Genomic DNA, 19,637 nt, shown 5'->3' on the forward strand with positions numbered 1-19,637 from the left:
CATGAAGAACTCCGAGGTTAACACATTAAAATTGTTTGATTATTAGGGTTTTGAAGGTTGTGTGTGTTCAGAAGACCCTTTCTTTTTATTTCCTCTTTAGGCAAATTATTTTCTTTAAAGGGAATTCAGAATTTTGAAATGAAACAACAACCATGTCTGAGAACAGGCTTTTAGTGTCGCTTTCATGGAAATAGCTTCAAAAATTATTTTAAATGAATGTGTGGTTGTTATCGGAGATCTCTTTGTGAAGCTCTGTTGACCTATTAAAATAAGTTTTGGTGGTAAACCTGGTTTCACAAGTTCTGTAAAACCGCATAATTTTATTTGATTTATGTGAAGAGATCTTTAAAAGTTTCATATGACTAGTTTATGCACAGTATTTTGATAGACTTATGTGGTTATCAATAATTTGTTTTTTTTTAACCAGATGTAGTCATTTTTACATAAAACCCTTCCCTCAGAAATATATATATATATATATATATATATATATATATATATATATATATATATATATATACACATACACACACACCTCCACAAAAAAAACAGTATGTTTAAGATTTCCATTTTTAAAATACTCTTTAAGTTTGATAACCAACACTGAAGTAGGAAGGCCAAATATGAAACCAGAAAAACAGACCTCTAAACTTTGGGTGGCAGTCAGTGTGTTAAAGTTGATACTAGCATACATGTCATACAGACACAAACAAACACACATTTTGAAGTGATTATACAGTTCTGTTGTATGTTTGACAGTGCCTAATGGTTTAAAAACTTCCCAAGTGACATTCTTGCAGCAGGGCTAATAAATGCACACATGCAAAGTATGCAATGTGCAATCTCATTGTAGAAGACACTTTAATATACAAGGAAATTAAGCAATCCTAATAAAACAGCAGCAAAAGAAAACATTTTGGTCTATGGAGCTTTGAAAAATATAAGTCTTAAACACTACAAATACAATTATTTACTTTTATGGTTGCAAATATATCTGGCTGAAATTATATTTTTAATGAGCCCCAAGAAAAGTAAATGGTGAATTGATATGAGCCAGGTAGAAAACACAAATATTCAGGATTGGTTATCATTTTTAATTTAATTGCTCTACAGTCACATGAATAACAAACAGGGCAAAGTGTTAAGCCCATTTTAATCAGGAAAAAACACAGGTGTTATGTTGCAAAAGGTTTTAAGCACTCTTTGAAAATACTTTTCCCTTTATTTCCATATGAAACATTATGGACACAATGGCTCCATTTATAAAGCTCAGCATTCACAAAATGTCAACCTTGGAGCCAACTTTAAAGTTTTTTGCCATTACAGTTTAGTCATCAACCTATTTTGTACAATAATGCTAAATTGATAAAACAAAGAAAAACTGTCAAAAAGAGAATAAACCATCAGAGGTGCTTGTATTCATACAATAGAAAACAAGACCTTATTCAAATTATTTAAAAAGTTAAAATAAAGCAGGCCCATATGAAGTTTAGTAGGAAAGAAAATCTGTTAAGGATCCAGAAAAAGACCTGCTAGAAATAAGTTAATGCCATGTGTAACAGGCGATGTTGGTTTAAAGACTGCCTGTGTTTATCCTATTTGTTTATAAGACACGCATCTCAGAAGTATGCATATGGTTTACAGTATCACAAATTAATCCCTTGAAATTATGACTTAAGTCTTTTCTGTATATTCAAGACTAGATTTGTTGTTTGTTTAATTAAAGTAATTCTGTTTAACATTAATTCACTTTCTAGAATACATGGTTTTAAAACTATAATCCTCAGTTCAAAGTATGATCCCTGCACCTTAATAAATCCCCTGGTTACACTGATCATCCCTAAAACTAGCAAAAATCATTAAACCTCTGATTAGATAAAATACTCATCAACATCATAAAATAAAAGGAAACTTTAGAGCCCATCTATGGGTAATTTCAACATGAAAAATAAGCCTAGCACTCCAGATAATCATTAAGTGGTTATAGGTTAAGTTATATCAAGGAGGCAAATCCTCAAAAGAATAAGAAAAAAAAAAGTTAGGCATTACCACAACTAGATCACATTTGTACAGCACTGAACACGTTATTTTTAAAAGCTTAAACACTTTGTCTAAGTCAACAAAGGATTTTCTATGTAAGTTAACACACCATGTTACATATAATAACAACACTTAGCAAACCACCAGCAATGAAGTAAGCCAGTAATTGCAGGTTGCTTAAAGGTAAGGCTTGCTTCGGTTTCCATGAAACTGCTGCAAGAACCTTTACATGTAGAGAGACTGTTGCTTTGCAGGGAAGGGATTCCTACAGCATTGCCAGTCCAGTACGTCTCATTAATATTAGGGATGTTCCCGTGCTTTATCAATAGACCTCTTGGTCCTCTGTCACATAACAGTACACAGAGACTGAGAGAAAGCATAAATTAAGGGATCTTAAACAGCTTTCCCTTTATTTTTAAACTTTGATTTGTGTAATCCATAATTAGTTTGAAAGACTCTTAAGATTCATCCTGCCAAACCTTTGAAACAGCTAAGTGTTGATGCCAGAGCAGCCAGAGTAATTCTCTGTACACACTTGATCAGACCTAACCAAATCGAAGTCATGAGAAACACGAGAGGCTCTTCTTTAGAGGGGAATTTAACCTATTTACAGGCAACATCTGGAAGAGCTGGAAGAGCACAAAAGCCTCTGAAAATGACAAACTGGGATCAGGTTAAGACAGCTCTTCTCAAAATGAACTGATCATTCGGATACAGAGGTTACCAGCCATTGACAGCTGGTGCCAGTTTGTCTAAGGTTATTGAGGAATGAGTTTATCTCACTCTCTCCCAAGATACTTTACGATTTTAATTGTTTCGATTACACGTCCAGACATAGCCAGCAAATAATGTCAGTAAGGACACTGTAGAGTCTATAAAGGCATGGTGTCCTATTAGACATTTACACTGGTACTTGCTATCTAGTCAAGGAAGAAGGCTGTTAATGTGGAAAATATCAACTGTTGTAAAATTAAGAGTTGGAGAATAGCACATTGGTGTAAAAGTAAAATGTTAAAATTAATACTGTGATAACATACGGTCTGTGCTTGAGTTGGCCAAGGCTGCTAAGTGATACTGTGCACAACACAGTTGAGCCCCTGTGTCGTTAGAAGGCACTTCTAAAAAGAGTACATTTGTAATTTGTGGGGTGGCTGTATCCAGTAAGGTCAATATAAAAGTGTAAATGCAGGAATCTTTAAACTTTTTTTTTTTTTTTTAAGTAATAGGGTTATAAACTCTGCCTAGATAAACATTTAGTGTCCAGCCATAACCCTATATATTTAATTCCAAATTCCACATCTGTGGTTGCTGTGATATGAATAACATCTCTAAGCTTTCTGCTTGATTTTCTTCAAATACTACAATTCAGATTAGAAGGATTTGCATTTTCACATCTTTTTCTACAGCATATATATTACGTTACACTTAAATCCATATAAACACACTCCTATTAAAAAGAGATTCTAACTCAAGTGAGGTAATGCAAAGATCTCTGGGTAATTATAAATTGACTGCATATTTACAATTCAGAACTAATTGTGCGTTAATTATAACAGCCTATTTACTACACTCGGTGAGAGGCTGAACGACTGACATCCTATATCAGTGACCATAAAAAAGCGGGTTTACAGTTTGTATTATTTTTACATGGTCTGCAATATTAAAGATATGGTTCCCATGGACATCTTAAAATCACAGACACATGGCTACTTGTAAATCAGGGGTCAAGTCTGGTTTTGGTTCAAAAACATCAAATATGGTGTAAGTGTATGGTGTAGACCAGGGGTGCCCAAGCTTTTTCGATATCAGACCTACTTTGTGAATTGCCTGCCTGACGAGATCTACCAGTATCATGCATCTATCACATAAATCTCCGTTAGCACCCTGCACCCCCCGTGAGCGATGTCTGTCATTGTCATATTGTTATCAAAATGCTCAACACACCCCGCTCCCAATACACAATACATGCAAACACAAACAAACACTTGCTTTAACCAGCGGGAGAGCTGCATGTCTGGAATGTGAAAACTCTCACTCATGGACTTTGAAAACTTCTGTATTACCTCGCAATCGACTGGACAGCACTCCGTGATCGACGTCTTGGGCTCCCCTGGTATAGAGTAAATATGGCAAAAATAGGGGTTTATTTACACCACATTTTTGTCATCTGCAATTTGGTATGGGTTTGGAAAAATGTAAGTATCGTGTAGTTCTTGTATGGTTTTGTATTGCATGATTGTTTTTGAGAAATTCACCCATAGTGAAAGGATCCCCCTTCTATTCTACTGCAGTGTTCCAGTTTTGGAATGTAACACAACCCCAGCTTACAAACAGTTTCAATGTTTCATGTGGTGTGATCACTAGTCACTGATCACTAGAGTTCCCGTTGCGATGATAAAACTCCTTGTACATAAATATCAGCCTCAAAAAGAAGATGCCTTCAGTAATGAACAGTACAAACGTTTACAGCTTTCTCTGGCAGAGTATGTATTAACATCTGTGGACCATTTTATACAAATTTGGTCAACTTTGCGAAATAAAGCACAAAAAAAGCACATACTGTACCAACACAATGAATGGGACATTTTTAACTGTATGTATCTGATAATGTAGAGTCTAGTCTGCAGAAATACCGAATCAACTTCTCTTTGTATTGAACCGTTGGTGCACACAGGCAAGTTTGAGCTATTGAAATCGCCCACCAGCTGCATCTGTTCATGAGTGGCCCTTCCCTGCTAATTAGCAACCACTAGGTAGGACAGAATCTAAGCTGTGGTCCCAGGATCTGGGGCTTATTGCATCTGAAAAGCTCCCTGGAGGAGTCAATTTGGTCTAGCTAGAGAAGAGGCGAAAGAGTTTGTACTGCTCATTGGACACCCTCAAACCCGCTCTGTGGGGGCTGGGAGGAGGTCACTGCTTGGTGTTGGGCGGGACCTCGGGAATCGCAGGCTCCTTGTCGTTGTGCAGGAAGGGCGTGAAGGAAGAGCGCACAGTGCGACTCAGGAGTGGCTGCTGGCTGCGGAAGTTGTTGACCATACTCATCTGGACCTCCTCCTCGGCCGACGTGAACAGCAGGCTGCGGAACACTGCCAACTGCGAGGTCACATGACAGGGGATTGCATTAGTGCCACGGTCTCATGTGTTCGCTTAGCTCGAGGTCACATGACAGGGGATGGTTAGTGACACTTTTTCGTGTTCTCTTAGCTCCACTTTTTTCACTGGAGTAGCCTTTTTATGACTGCCTTTTTAGTGGTTGTATCTTTCATGTATCTATGTGTCAATGTGGGTATGCATTTCATTATTTAATGTCTAATTTCACTATCAAGAACAGCCATGACACCTGGGTAAACCAGTTTATATTAGAGGGTTCACTATAATAGGCCTAGAATAGTTCAACCACAGTTTTCTGCAGTCTGCTATGACTGCTGCTAGGAAAATAATTAAATTCTGAGGTTACCATTTAAAATTTGCAGGCATGTCCTATTGAACAGCAGTGCAGCTATACAAAATAAATTGAAAGCTTCAGCAAGCTGAAAAGGCTACAATGTGTTTTTCAAAAATGACCAACAGTAATACAAAAAGAAAATCATTCAACATTACTGACACTGGGTCATGCGAGACCACAAGATCATGATTTGCTATCAGCTTGCTGATATATTTATGCAAAAAAAAGAAAGAAAGAAAAGACAACAGGTGGCGAAATCAGTGGGCCCTGTGTGTTGGTGGGATGGAGCCCGGGACTCACCTGGTCATGGCTGACCTCTACTGGCTGCTTCATGATGAGCCAGGACACACTCTCAGTGAGCGGAGGGGTGGTCAGAGAGCCGGGGTAAGTCCAGTATTCTTGGTTGTCGGGCAGCAGACAGCTAGGGTCAAATCTGGTGAACTCAACTACACTGTCCTGCAGCAACAAGAATATCCCACATAAGGTCACAAAAGATCGAGATATACATACGTATGAATGAAATAAATCAGTAAACACAGGAATCACAAAACTCGCTGAATTGTTCAGTCAGTTTTTTCCCACTTCTGAAATAAAGAAAGCAGGACCACAATGCACTATGTTCGATAACTTCAGAATGTGATATTTGCTGGCACTTTAGAGAGAACTGATTGTGTAAAGTACAGAAGGAATACAATGGTTGAAAGAAATTAGCAATTAAAGAAATGCAGTTTAAGGAGCAGGAAATTGAAAAAAACTCATTCAGTGAACACCAGAGGGCAGGATAGACCAAAAAAGTCCTTTTCAATGACTAGCTGTTTTTTTCAGTTAACTTCCATGTATTTTGATGCCAGCAGGCACCGGGTATCAGCAAACACCAAACAGGGCTAACAGAGACCTTAATTAAAAAGCAGACAACTAACAAGCTTGGGGGAGAAGGAGGAATTTACTTGCTTTTCAAGTACTAAGTTGTATTTCTAAGTATGTTTTATTCAGTAGTCTGAAAGCAATCAAGGTCACTAAAGGACTTACCACACCTTGAGGAAAAATATACTGAAATTACGTACATCAAATATCATAAACAAGTAAAAAAAATTACGAAAGCTATGTCTTTTACCAGAGCCGTTGCAAAAGAGCATGTTAATAATTAAACCAGACTATAAAATGACATTTTGAAAGAAATGAAGAGGTAGACTCTTAGGAAGAAAGTGGAGTTTACAGGCTGGACAGGGCGCTGTTGGCAGTGTCTGGAGACGATTCACATGAACAATATTACTTTTTTAATATAAAATGTTTTCCGAAGGAGGCTGCTATTTTGCCTACAAAAAAAGGGGGGATAACTTTGGAAATTCATTTTTAAATAGCTGTAGAAATTGAGGAAATAGTGTCTCGAATCCTGATAGTCAAATTAATTAGAAGTTATGTTGTACAGTACTTAAAACACCCGCAAAGGGATTCTTAGCCATATCGGGGCAGACTTCCAAGAAAAGCAGAAAAAAACAGTACCAACAAGTGTCGACCCAGGTCTGAATGGTAATCAGGCTGGAGGGACATACATTTTAGGGCAGACAGCCTGGGAGAGTTCCCAAACAATACATTCACAGACAAAGATTTTTTTTTTTTTTAAAGCTAAAATAATAATAAAAAAAAATCCCCCACAGGAAATTAACCTCCCCTCAAAGCTACTGTCAGAGACTATTACCCAGCTTCCCTCACACTCGTCTCCCTCCTTACCCACCTTGTGCCGGACAGCAGGCAGAGCGTCCACCAGCTTCTGAAGTCCTTCGTGCCTTTTCCCGATCTGTAGGGATAAAAACCAGCACATTCAAACAAACTACCAGTATTTGAGTGTGATACAGTCAGACATATCTTCAAACAGTTCAGTACATTTCTAATAATAATAATTGGCAATGAATACAAAATCTTCAGATACCCTCTAGTTCGATTTCAAATAGGTATGGATTTTACCTTCAGAAAAACCCCAATTACGGCCAGGCCACTGTCTTCCATCACTGCTTCTTCAAACAGACTATATTTGTCTGCATTCCAGTGCACAAGATGAAGCTAAGGATACAAAGAGCCATTCATAGGTTTCCTGCAGATCACTGAAGTAGTTATTTGATTTCAATGGAAATATCTGCTGTAGACTGGAACTCAAACTCAACGAAACCCGTTTTAGACAATCAAGTTCTTATTGTATTTTTATTTTTTTATAACAGGTTCAGAAAAACTACACAATCAATGTGCATCAGAGTGGCACAGGCATCATACTTAAAAACCCTACAGTTCTCTGTTCAAATTCAGAAATTCAGGGTAATGCAACAATATCCTGAAAAAAACAATGCACTGGAATATCTTCCTGAAACACATACCAGAAAAAAAGATACTCCAGACAGTGTATAGAGATTCTGGTAAGTACTTCAAAAGGATACACATACCTGCTGACTTTGTAGTGAGCAGGGCAAACAAAACAGACTTTACATAACTTATCTAAGAGACACAGTCTTAAAGAAAGAAACTAGCATGAAAAGTGATAGGAAATCACACCGGTGTTATGTAAGGACACAAAGTACAATGTAAACACACAAAGCTTATGAAATAATATCTGCTGATTGTCTGACACGATTGTCCTTGAGTTCCAGTAACTCTAGAGCACGTGCTCATGTAACCAATGGCGAATGTCTGGTGCCGTACCTCAGCAGGGTAGTATTTTTGGTCAACTGTGTGCTCAGAACCCCAGTGGTTGTTCTCTCCCCAGTGAAAATGGAACTGGCACAGTCTGTACTGGTCCTCCAGGGGTCCCCCGCTGATGACTGAAACACAATGAACACAGTTTTACTGAGCATTTCCAGAAACAAACAATTACAGGTATGTTTTGTTTATTTATAATTCTTTATTAAGCAATAAAATAACAAAAAACTACAAAATAAACCTCCTGAAAGAACACCTTAGTTCTTCAGAAAATTATATTTATTAAATGTTTCGTTTCACCATTTAAAAAAAATATTTGAGCAATAAAATCAATGTTTAAACACATTTGTGTGCAAGACCACAAGCTGCCAAACCACAGTGTGGGCCTCTAAAACAGGAACATATTTGGTTTCCTAAGATCCTGTTGCTAGGTGTGTCTGTTAAATGGCTGTAAATTATGGTTTTAAAGCTTCATTGCAGTGGAAAAACCTTAAACTCCAAAATTGCATCCAGTCTTCCATTTTAATCTCCTAAGAATACTACACAAATTATGTGCCATGGCATCAGAACCGATAGCTCCTGATTAGGGCCCTGTGTTTTCGATATCTTGGCCATTTAAACTACATGCCTAATCGCATGTAAAGTTATCTTCCTGTGGGATGTCAAGGAAAAATATACTCTGAAATATTTCAACATAAACTGGCCAAAAAAAAGGTACTTTAAAGGAAAAATACGCTTTTAACTTAAAGATTACAAGTATGTTATATAGACTATAGCCACATCCAGGCTAACTGCAGAAACATTTCTGTGCCTACCGGATACTTTTTACTTTTTTACTGAGACTCTCTCACCAACCTGTAAAACTAATATAGAAGTTTTCATGTGCAGCTGCTTGAGGGAAGATAATTGAACTCCTTATAATTTGTATACACATGATGTACATGTTTTTACAGGCTCTTCTATGGTGAGTAATATCCTAAGTGGAGAGGAAGCTATTTGCCAACACACAAATTACGCAAGGTACACTGCTGTAATGCAAGTTTGTTAACAGATATTTAGTAGGCATGTTATATCGTTATGATAACAATTCATTTCAAAGTTCTCCTAATTTATTTGAGCCAGATTCACCATTTGTAATCGTGCTGCTGGAGTGTCAGTGTTGCTATTAATTAGTATCCTAGAATATAGGCTACTTAAAAAAAATATAATAGTAGTGAGCGTTTACAATAGTTGGGTTTCCCCTTCTTGATTTAAGTAATACATTGTATACTTTTATCAAGATTGTACTGAATTGACTGCAACTAACCATAAGATAAGAACAATGACACTACATAAACAGTCATAAATGAACAATAAATCTCAGACAGTTGTGAGCAACTCTACACTTCTTAAGCCACTTTTGTATTTATATTAATTTGGTCTAGATGTTTCAGTAACATTCAGCAAAAATAAAGTCATAATTTCAGTGATGATCACTCAAAACATTTGAGAAACTGAATCTCTTGGTGCCCCAAGTTGAAAATATCAAATTTAACACTCAGAGTAACTGCACAGAGAAGAAAATGTATATGTAAAAATATTAAAAGTTTAATTTCTGAAGTTAGCTCTACACACACATATACTAAATATATACAAGTATTTAACAAGTGTAAAGTCATCTTTAAAGTCTTCTTTATTTATTTCTTGTCCATTTAGTTATTTTCATTCAAAACGTTCCCACACTCATTGGAAAGCAGAACATACAAACAGTTTTGCAATACTGTATGATGAAACTGGGTGAATGTTCAAAAACCTGAGTATGTAACACAGAGAAGACCAGTTATCAAGGAAAGTGTGGAGAAAAAGTGGGCAAAATATCAAATATCTGTCATGATACAATGCCCCCATGTGTTCTGTGCCACTGGGATATAGTGTAAAGCAGTAGTGCCCAAACACGGTCCTGGAGATCCCCTATCCAGCCTCCATGGATCGGACTTGTTTGTCCAGCACATCCCACAGATGCTCAATTGGATTGAGATCTAGGGAATTTGGAGGCCAAGTCAACACCTTGAACTGATTCATCAGACCAGGCCACCTTCTTCCATTGCTCCGTGGTCCGGTTCTGATGCTCACGTGCCCATTGTAGGTGCTTTCGGCAGTGGACAGGGGTCAGCATGGGCACCCTGACTGGTCTGCGGCTACGCAGCCCCATACGCAGCAAACTGCGATGCACTGTGTGTTCTGACACCTTTCTATCAGAACCAGCATTCACTTTTTCAGCAATTTGAGCTACAGTAGCTCGTCTGTTGGATCGGACCACACGGGCCAGCCTTTGCTCCCCACATGCATCGATGATCCTTGGCCGCCCATGACCCTGTCGCCGGTTCACCGCTTTTCCTTCCTTGGACCACTTTTGATAGGTACTGACCACTGCAGAGCGGGAACACCCCACAAGAGCTGCAGTTTTGGAGATGCACTGACCCAGTCGTCTAGCCATCACAATTTGGCCCTTGTCAAAGTCGCTCAGATCCTTACGCTTGCCCATTTTTCCCGCTTCTAACTCATCAACTTTGAGGACAAAATGTTCACTTGCTGCCTAATATATCCCACCCACTGACAGGTGCCATGATAACGAGATTATCAGTGTTATTCACTTCACCTGTCAGTGGTCATAATGTTATGGCTGATCGGTGTATATACATATTTTAAAACCTGAGTCTCATAGACAGGAGAGTGGCAAAATTGGCTACATTTGCAACTGTATAATATATAGGCCTAATTCAGAGCACATGGGCAGATTTTAAGGAAACTGCATAACTCTTCTACAAAGTGCTGGCAGAGTGTAATACGAACTAAGGAAAGCTTTTCCTGTTATTGCTGATGTCATATTACAGAAATATATTTCCTTCCTTTTTAAATACATTTATATAGTGTTTTAAAAACAAGGAAGGTAGCGTGATTAAGGCACAAACTCTGTAGGGATTTGGCAAACAAACCAATTGAAGCTAGCTATTATTTTCAAAGCTTTAGGGGAAGTGACTCCAGAGTGGGCTTATAAGGTACGTATGTACCCTTTAAGTCCACGTGTCCCAAATAAGCCCACAAGAGTTTAAACAGTAAATACTTCAAATTGTACTGATTAAGCACTTAATATTTTATAGATGATTGAATTCAGACTTCAAATAACCAACCTAACCAATTTAAAATTGTATTTTTATATTATCTGAGACTGGAATTGTTGCACTTGTAGAAGTAGTTTGCTCTGCTGGTGTGCTGGTTGTTGGGGTTGGGGCCTGGGCTGTTGGGCTGTGGAAATCTGCACAGGTGCTTCTGAAAAAGGAGCATGATTTTTGGACACTCATCTGTCCACCCGGCTCTGGCTCACAGGGAATATTCCAGTACTCTCAATGTTCGCTGGCTTGAGAGCCATGGAAAGAACATCACGTTTTGCAGGGAATTCCTCCTTTCAAATTGTGTCACTGCTAACACTGGAATGGCAGCACAGTTCTTTCCTCCATTAGTTTTTCACTAGGGATACACTGAATAATCGGCCACATCAGTATCAGGCCGGTACGGCAAAAAATTACTATATCGGCTATTGGCAGTCCCATGTCAGAGATCTTTGGCTAAAACAGCTTCTCAAAAAACTGTGTCCACCCGTTATCTGCACGAAATCCGCAGCTAGCTTCCATCATGTTATTGCAGTCCCTATAATGTTTTCTCTCCCTACCCATTTTGTCCCCATAATGAAAATTAGGTAAGTAGTTAAGTCCATGAATGAAAAGGATGGATTCTGAGTAATAGCAATTAATTTAAGGCTTTTTTAAGATGAGGTACAATGGGTAATGGGAAATTAACTCTATACAAAATTATTGAGGTTAATGTAAACATGTAATATATTTTGTAAAAAATAATGTAATTTATTTTTTATACTTAGACCATGTTTATTATTGTTTGTAGAATAAATTAAATAATTATTCTGCTTTCAAGCCATGTGCTAATAGGCTTTTGAAGGGCACTGTTCCTTTTAAGACCATATGACAAAAACAATTAAATTTGTAGATTATAATAACTGATAAAACATTATTGTTTTATCTGAAGAAGCAACTAAAATGTTTTGATATACTATTGTCATCAACAGTTTTTCTAAATTTTTGTTGTTCTACTGCATCTATCTGTGTGACCATCATTCTGACACTGCCCCGGTCGCTCGCTCTGGAAGTCATTAAATCTATATTTTCAAATACAAAATAGTGCTTTTAAATACCAAGCAAATTCATCATATAAGGTTAAAGTTGATGTATTCATCACTTATTTTTATAATTTGTATCAATACTCACCAAGTTTGGTCACCAAATTCAAGAAAAATGGCTTCTTGGGAGGGCCTCTCATAAAGCAAAGTTTTGGGGTGACTTCAGCATAAAGTCATACATAACTCAAGAACAAAAACTGTGATTGGCTCCTAATAACAAGTAACACGACAGTAACAACGTTGTGCATTTGCTGTGAAACAGATCATCCTTCTGATATCTCCTGTCTATTTTGTATTTCAAAATAAAAGAGCAAGTGGGCTGATATGGTATGTGAGCTTAATTGAATCACTTCCCCTACCAGTTGAAAATGTAAACCACTGGAATCAATGTTATTTACACCCAGCAAATTGTAACATCTATTTGTGGTGGAAAAAGAAGCTTGCAAACCCATCCTAACCATTTTGTTGTGGTTTCCTTTTAAAAAAAAAATGGTATTCAAGACCCGGCATTTAGTCTGTATACATATATGTCCTAAAAACCTAATACTTCACTTTTGTTAAATTGTCACATAATGCACATAATGAATAACTGCTAAAGTGAAAACTGTAGGAAGCCAAGTTAGTGTACGCTAATTAAGAATGTATTAATCTGTAGAAGACAATGTGCCAGGGCCAAAGCCTCATATTGGAGTGAGGGAAAATAAAACAAAACTATAGATAGGAAGAACTGTAGTAGTAGTAGTAGTAGTAGTAGTAGTAGTAGTAGTAGTAAAAGCCATACAAACTACACTACACTATAGACTGTACAGATATGGGCAGAAATATGGCAAATACAATTCCATTCAAAATTATTAAAATAGGCAGTGCAACATCAATACATGTTTGGTAAATTTAAACAAAAAGTGGAAACATCTTGTGGAGGTCTTCATGCAGCTGTGGATTGATAGAGACTGATGGCGATATTATATGAATGTGTGTGTGTGTGTGTGTGAGAGAGAGAGAGTATATGTATAGATATAGACATTAATTTGACTATTGACCTTGGCTTGGCTTTACCACTTTAAAAACTATGCAAGCCTTTGATCTGAGGTCCAATGTTTAAAGTATGATGTGGGACTGGAGCCAAGAAACTCGAAAGCCTTAATCCTAATCAGCGGAGTGCAAATCTTCTTGCAAAACAAGAAACCAGACTACTTCGTGAGCAACTTATACAAATAAATAAATGAAGAAATAAATAATGAAGAAAGTTGTCTGCCCGCCCGCTGCTGGGTAACTACATAAGATCTTACCGGATTTATCCGATGTGTCATCGTACTCCACCAAGAAGGAATAGCCGTTGTTCCAGATCTGTTGGCAGGTTTTGGGGTCGTATTTGATTTTCAGGGGGTGCAGATGGTGGTCCAAGACGCTTTCTTTCACGGCGATGTCGATGGGCGACTGCCGGCTGCCCCCCGGCACCTCCAGGGGCCCCTGCCACATCGGGTGCACTGCAAGAGACGTGGCGGACACGACGCGTTACTGCAAAGAAACATTCAGCATACACATTAAAAACAGCTGGGAAGTAAATACCTACAATTCATAATGCTTTCCCGAGCAGAAAAACAACGGAAAAGTGAAAATCCTGCGGAGGAGAAGCGTAACGTGTGCTGTTTCTCCGTCCTTCCTCACTATAGTGAAAAGCGTGGAAAAGACAGGCGCGGATGATTCACAGGATTTTATACCGCCTCGGGCTTGGCACGCTGCCACTGCCACAGCTGTAACAAGGAGTGGAAGACGGCTCTCTGATGTGTTACTAGTTATCTACACTGGAAACTTTTATTAGTCCGTTCATATTTTGACACATTAGTCGCATCTTGCCCTTTCAATCTAAAGGACACCATATTAAAGATACAACGTTAAAAGAAAGGAGACCGTTTCATGTGTCTAATCTAATCTAATCCATACGCATGATAAACAAACGAAACTATGGCATTATAAAACAAACGCTACTTTATTGGAACCATTAAAATAAAATAAAAACAAAATGTAATATAAAAAATAATAATACATTAATTACAATATATAGGATGATTTATTTTAATCCAAAATGTAATTATTATTTACTTTTGATTCTGTGCTTTAAACATCACATGATTGGTGGTGGTTTTAGTGTTATCAATTATTTACCCAGAATTATGGATTGGCGAGCTGTTTTTTATTCATGGGATTATGAACTCCTGCTGCAGTTCTTGTTTTCTTGTGCCTCAAAAAAACTAATAAATCTGCAATAAAAAGCACTGAAAGATGCTGGATGGAAACCCGACAAGTGACAATGTATTCAATACAAATGTCCACTTTAAACGTCCGATTTGGATTATACAATGTATTCAAGTTTAATATTTGTGCTCAACTATCGAATGTAAGTGTTAAACAGTGTATACAGCAAGACCTACTTGTCACTGTGAGACAAAGATATTGTAAACAGTTTGCTTGAATACTTCCTGTACTGATATACACCCTAAGTTTATCATTTCCGTGTTCACTGGCCAGGTGTTTTCCTTAAATGTTCTGCTTTGTCTCATAATGATTTAATTTAATTTAAAAAAAGGGTTTATTCATCTTAACTGAGTTGAACAATAATGACATCTGCGAGTAGTGCAGGTCTCTGTGCACAACAGCAAGGCTTTCGCATCAGTCTCTGTCCCTATAACACAGAAAGATACATTATTCCTTTTCTTAATTTTATTCTGTAACATAACAAAATTACTGTCAATTAATAATAATAAAAAAATACACCCAATACCTATCATTAACTATTGGATCATTAAATACTACTAAGGATCATTAACTACTGACCATTTAAATAATTAATATTACTTCAATTAAATTTTGAAATAAAAGTTTGTTCTTTAATTAATTTTTTTATTCAATTCTATACTCAACTTAAAACCTCTACTGTTTAAAATAATTTAAATGCTCTGATTTAGGAAATTCATACAATTAAGGGTTCAATTAAGTAATTGAGAGTTAGGTTGGAATAAAAACCAGCAGGGTAGCGTGTCCTCCACGACCAGAGTTGGGAAGCACTGATTTAAATGTACAAAGACCCCTTCCAGTTCTTTTACTTCCAGTTCTTGTATGAAAGATTGCGAATGAGTTAATGAGCTGTTTGTGAGCATATCTAGTGTTTGACATTGTTATCTGATTAGGTATGTATGAATTGCTAAATCCTTGACTCAGGATTGATAGCTATGAATGCTGTGAGCAACCTTTAGGTATTCAACAATTGAGGAGGATGGACTATTTCCAAAACTGCTGTATCGCACTGTTCCTGTCAGACCGATCGTGGAGGTGTGCAAAAAATAAATAATGGACACGCTATGTTTGTGTATGTGTTACACAGATGATTGGCAGAAGGTAGCCCAATGCTTTAATCAAGTAATAACACACAACAGGGTAGAAATATACAGACTATTTGATATAAACTTAATAAGCAAATTTTAATTGCAAATCGTTTCAGTCTGCTTTCACAAAGAAATGGCTTAGTCACCATTAGCCAATCAGAGTTCTTACATTTCCCAACTTTTTATAAAAAAAAAAAAAGGAAACACAAAGTAGCAACCCCTTTTAAAACCACAATAAAGCAATCTACAAAAGATTGGGCAACCTTGTTGCTTCCTTTCAATTGCATTACAGGACCTTGACCCAAACAGATCTTTTAACATAATTCAATTCACCTGAATTCTGCAAAAATAATGAAGGAACTGTAAGTAATAAACACATACATATGAATAAAAAAAAGGAAAGTGCCAAGACTGCCTTCCCCTGCTCTAGGGTGTTGCATACTGGAGAAACCAGCTCTCGCCTTATTTTATGCATTGCTGTGTAGTTACTGTGGCACAGCCCACAACCTCTTGTGTCTAATTGCTCACATAATAAAAGTATGGGCTAGCACCTCCATTTGCCAATCAGGGTATAAAATGAATTAAGACTGCATACAAAAGTAGTATAACTGGTGGTGCCTAAAGCCATTTTTCCAAAACAACATTCCAGAAGATTCTCCCCAAACACCGCCTGCAGGAAACTCCCCGGCTACTCCACACTGGGGGGCAGTCCACACGGCCAGGACTGTTCAAGGCAAATACACTATTACAATACATCTATCAAGTCTTATTAGGCATCGGCCAAAGCCCCCAAATACTGAGAATAGGAGACAGGTTTGCGTGATCCTTGATCCAATGTTATATGACTATCCCCCAGTATTTTGCATATCAGTTGGGGGAAATCATAAAACAGCAGCTAAAAAGCCTACCTGAGAAAATAATCCCAGTCATAGAATAACTGAGAGATCCTGTAAATCCAGCAGACACTGCAGCCCTCCAGGATTATAATTTGAATGTCTCTATTGTATGTTTAAACAACATTATGTATATTATGTTTTTATTTGTGTTAAGAAACTTAAAAATCCCAAAAACGATTAAATATAGTCAACAATTATTTGTTTAAAGTAGTTACAGTAAGATTAAAATCATATTCACAAGCTACAATTTAATAGTAATTCAGTAATCTCTCACACACACACATACAGCTCTGCATAATTATCAGTTTCTCTGGTTTCACTATTTACAGGTATGTATTTGGGTAAAATGAACATTTTTATTCTATAAAATACTGACAACATTTCTCCCAAATTCCAAAAAAAAAAAAAAAAAAAAGAATAGAATGGCTGCCATACATGTAGAAATGCTGATTTAAGAAAAATACATACACACACACACACACACACACACACGTTTAAAGAATCACATATATGCTATATTAAAACCCCGGGACGTACATTCAGGACTAGTAAATGAAGTGATGTTGATATACCATATACCTAGGCGACTGTGCACGGTTCCCAAACTACAGATAAAGCTCTGCGGGTTTTCCCTTCCTCCCATACTGACTATATTGTGGTTCACAGCGCTTTCTCCAACAACACAAACCCACATGCAACGTGTGCCGACACATGCGCGTTGTTTACTCGGACTTTCACAAATCCATGCCCGGGTCTCCAGTCCCCAGGCTGCGTGAACAGGACCGCACCATCATACACACAGAAAGGTACACTGTCAGCAGCTGTGCACGCCAAACGCACGACTGGCCAGCTACAGCCGCCTCCCCAAAAAGGCTGGTGTTGTTTTTGTTGTTTTTCCAGGTCATATTAAACTTACTTGGTGAATGCACAAGTTTGCGAGAGCACGACACCAGATTGCAGTGTCTGACTGGGATCCATCGCTGAGGTCCGGCGCGTCTGCTCAGGTGACGAGCCAGCGGTGCTACAATTGCCGATAAAGTCACCATTGTTTACGAAAATTGGTGACTCTTGTTCTTCGGTTAAAATACAAAATAATACATAAATAAATACAAAAAGCGATAACTAATCTCCAAATTTGGGAAAACGGCACTCCCCGCTCCTGCCAGGCGATTTATCAATCATCTCGTCGTTTCATGTTTCGGCTGGGTTTGTATAATCCTGTCCCTCGACGTAAGGGAGCGTGTTTCCGTCACAGGCCGCTCACGGCGCAGATGGGCAGGTTTAGTATCCAAATATTGGCCGTCACACACGGGCCCGGCGATGCGGAGGAGTGGACGTGTGCAGTGGCTGTCCGTGGGTTGCACTTTCTGCTGCTGTGGCACGTATTAGGTTTGCGTGTGCGGGTGAAGGGGCAAACGACTGTCCATATTTTCAAAATAAAAAAGAAGGAGATAATGGTACCCGACGTTGGGCGAGGCGTAGCCAATCAGCGTTTAGCTTGAAGGGGCGGATTCCAACCAGGAAGGGTCATGCGAGCGAAGATGCCGCAGTTCTGCACAGATTTGCACAATCCCGCCGATCCCATTGGTGGAGCCGCGCAGATCCGCGGACAGCTGCTCTACACCAACGCGGCTAGTGTATTATCCGAGTGTATACACCTCCCTGGACGAAACAAGCTATTATTGTGAATTGCGCGAACTACAGACCAGGCAAGATCCGTGGGATTCATGCAAACAACTTTTTAAAAGCCCCAATTATTGAAAAAAAAGAAGCCATTTGCTATTTATAATATTTATAAATAAAACAAATACAAATGTTTTGGAAAATTACATGTGATGCATAATTGAATTCAGTGGGTGTGGTGCAGGTTTGGGACTGATAATACATAATCAGTATCATAATAGATATAGATTTGAGTATCACATGCATTACTTTATCAATGGTTATGTACTGTAATAATTGGCTTCAGCATATCGAGAGATTTCCTACTTCAGTAACATATTCCCACCAGAGGATGCAATACTATGTTCTGTACTTCAGCACAATCCCTCAATAAAATCACAATGGGGCTTTAAGACAACCTTCAGGCCTGTGCAGTTTGGATTTGTCCATTACAGTTAGGAAATACACTTTGTCAAGAACAGGACGGTTCATTTATGATCTGAACTGTAAGATAAGGATAATCAGCTTGGATTTCTTCCAAAAGCACAAGTCAAGCTAAGCTGTGCCAAGAACAAGCTGCATATCAAACCCAGTTAAATTACAGAACATACATTCCATTGATTCATTTTCAAACGTTTAATATAAAACATGAATATGACATTTGTCAGACCAAGGAAAACAAAGTCAACTAATTAAAAGACTAAACCCTGGTTATTTTACCATGTGCCCTGAAACCATGTGTACAAATTTGAATTTTTCAGCCACCTCAGCCAGGTCAATTTTTTCCACCAAGATTGTTTTCTGTCCCATCTTTGTAATATACAGGATTAAAATCATATCCATTCAGGTTTTGCAGATACAGTAGACTCTCCTCCCATCCTGGAGGTCTTCATAGAGAAAAAAATAAGGATGGTGCAGAAAAGACCATTTCAAGACACTTATTCACATATAGTGAAGCAATCGAAATAAAAAAAACACTACAAAATGGCATGGAAATGTACTGCAACACACCTAAAATGGGCTTAATTTTCCCTTACATAAATCTTGAAAATTGTTAGTGTAAACGGACGCACCCCTGTGATGTTTTGAGTACTTGTCCTAGAAAAGTAATTAGGTCAAAGGTAACAGAACATGAAGTTTACAAACACAAACTCCATATGACAGCAGCTCCCACCATTTGAACTCTGGCCCTATTAACAGAGATTAAGCATATTTGCAAAAAGGGGCAGCTGTTCTCCCATTCTACACCCCCTTAACAAGATCAATACATTCAGGCAGATCCGAAGCATTTC

General features: G+C 37.9%; 1 protein-coding gene across 2 annotated transcripts; it reads right to left on the minus strand.

Annotated features, from left to right (window-relative positions):
* Nucleotides 1-1,073: 1,073 nt before the first annotated feature.
* On the minus strand, nt 1,074-18,133 carry ca5a (carbonic anhydrase Va). Of its 2 annotated transcripts, none has more exons than XM_066713832.1 (7): nt 17,600-18,133; nt 13,694-13,891; nt 8,177-8,295; nt 7,451-7,546; nt 7,221-7,283; nt 5,786-5,941; nt 1,074-5,133 (listed from the first exon to the last, which is right to left on the minus strand). In XM_066713832.1, the coding sequence occupies exons 1-7, from the start codon at nt 17,727-17,729 to the stop codon at nt 4,951-4,953; spliced, it is 945 nt and encodes a 314-aa protein (XP_066569929.1). In that variant the 5' UTR covers nt 17,730-18,133; the 3' UTR covers nt 1,074-4,950. The 2 variants fall into 2 exon arrangements, with proteins under 2 accessions (XP_066569929.1, XP_066569930.1); XM_066713833.1 differs by lacking the exon at nt 17,600-18,133 and adding an exon at nt 13,978-14,415.
* Nucleotides 18,134-19,637: the final 1,504 nt, after the last annotated feature.

This window comes from Amia ocellicauda, chromosome 9 (assembly GCF_036373705.1).
Source record: "Amia ocellicauda isolate fAmiCal2 chromosome 9, fAmiCal2.hap1, whole genome shotgun sequence".
NCBI lineage: Eukaryota > Metazoa > Chordata > Actinopteri > Amiiformes > Amiidae > Amia > Amia ocellicauda.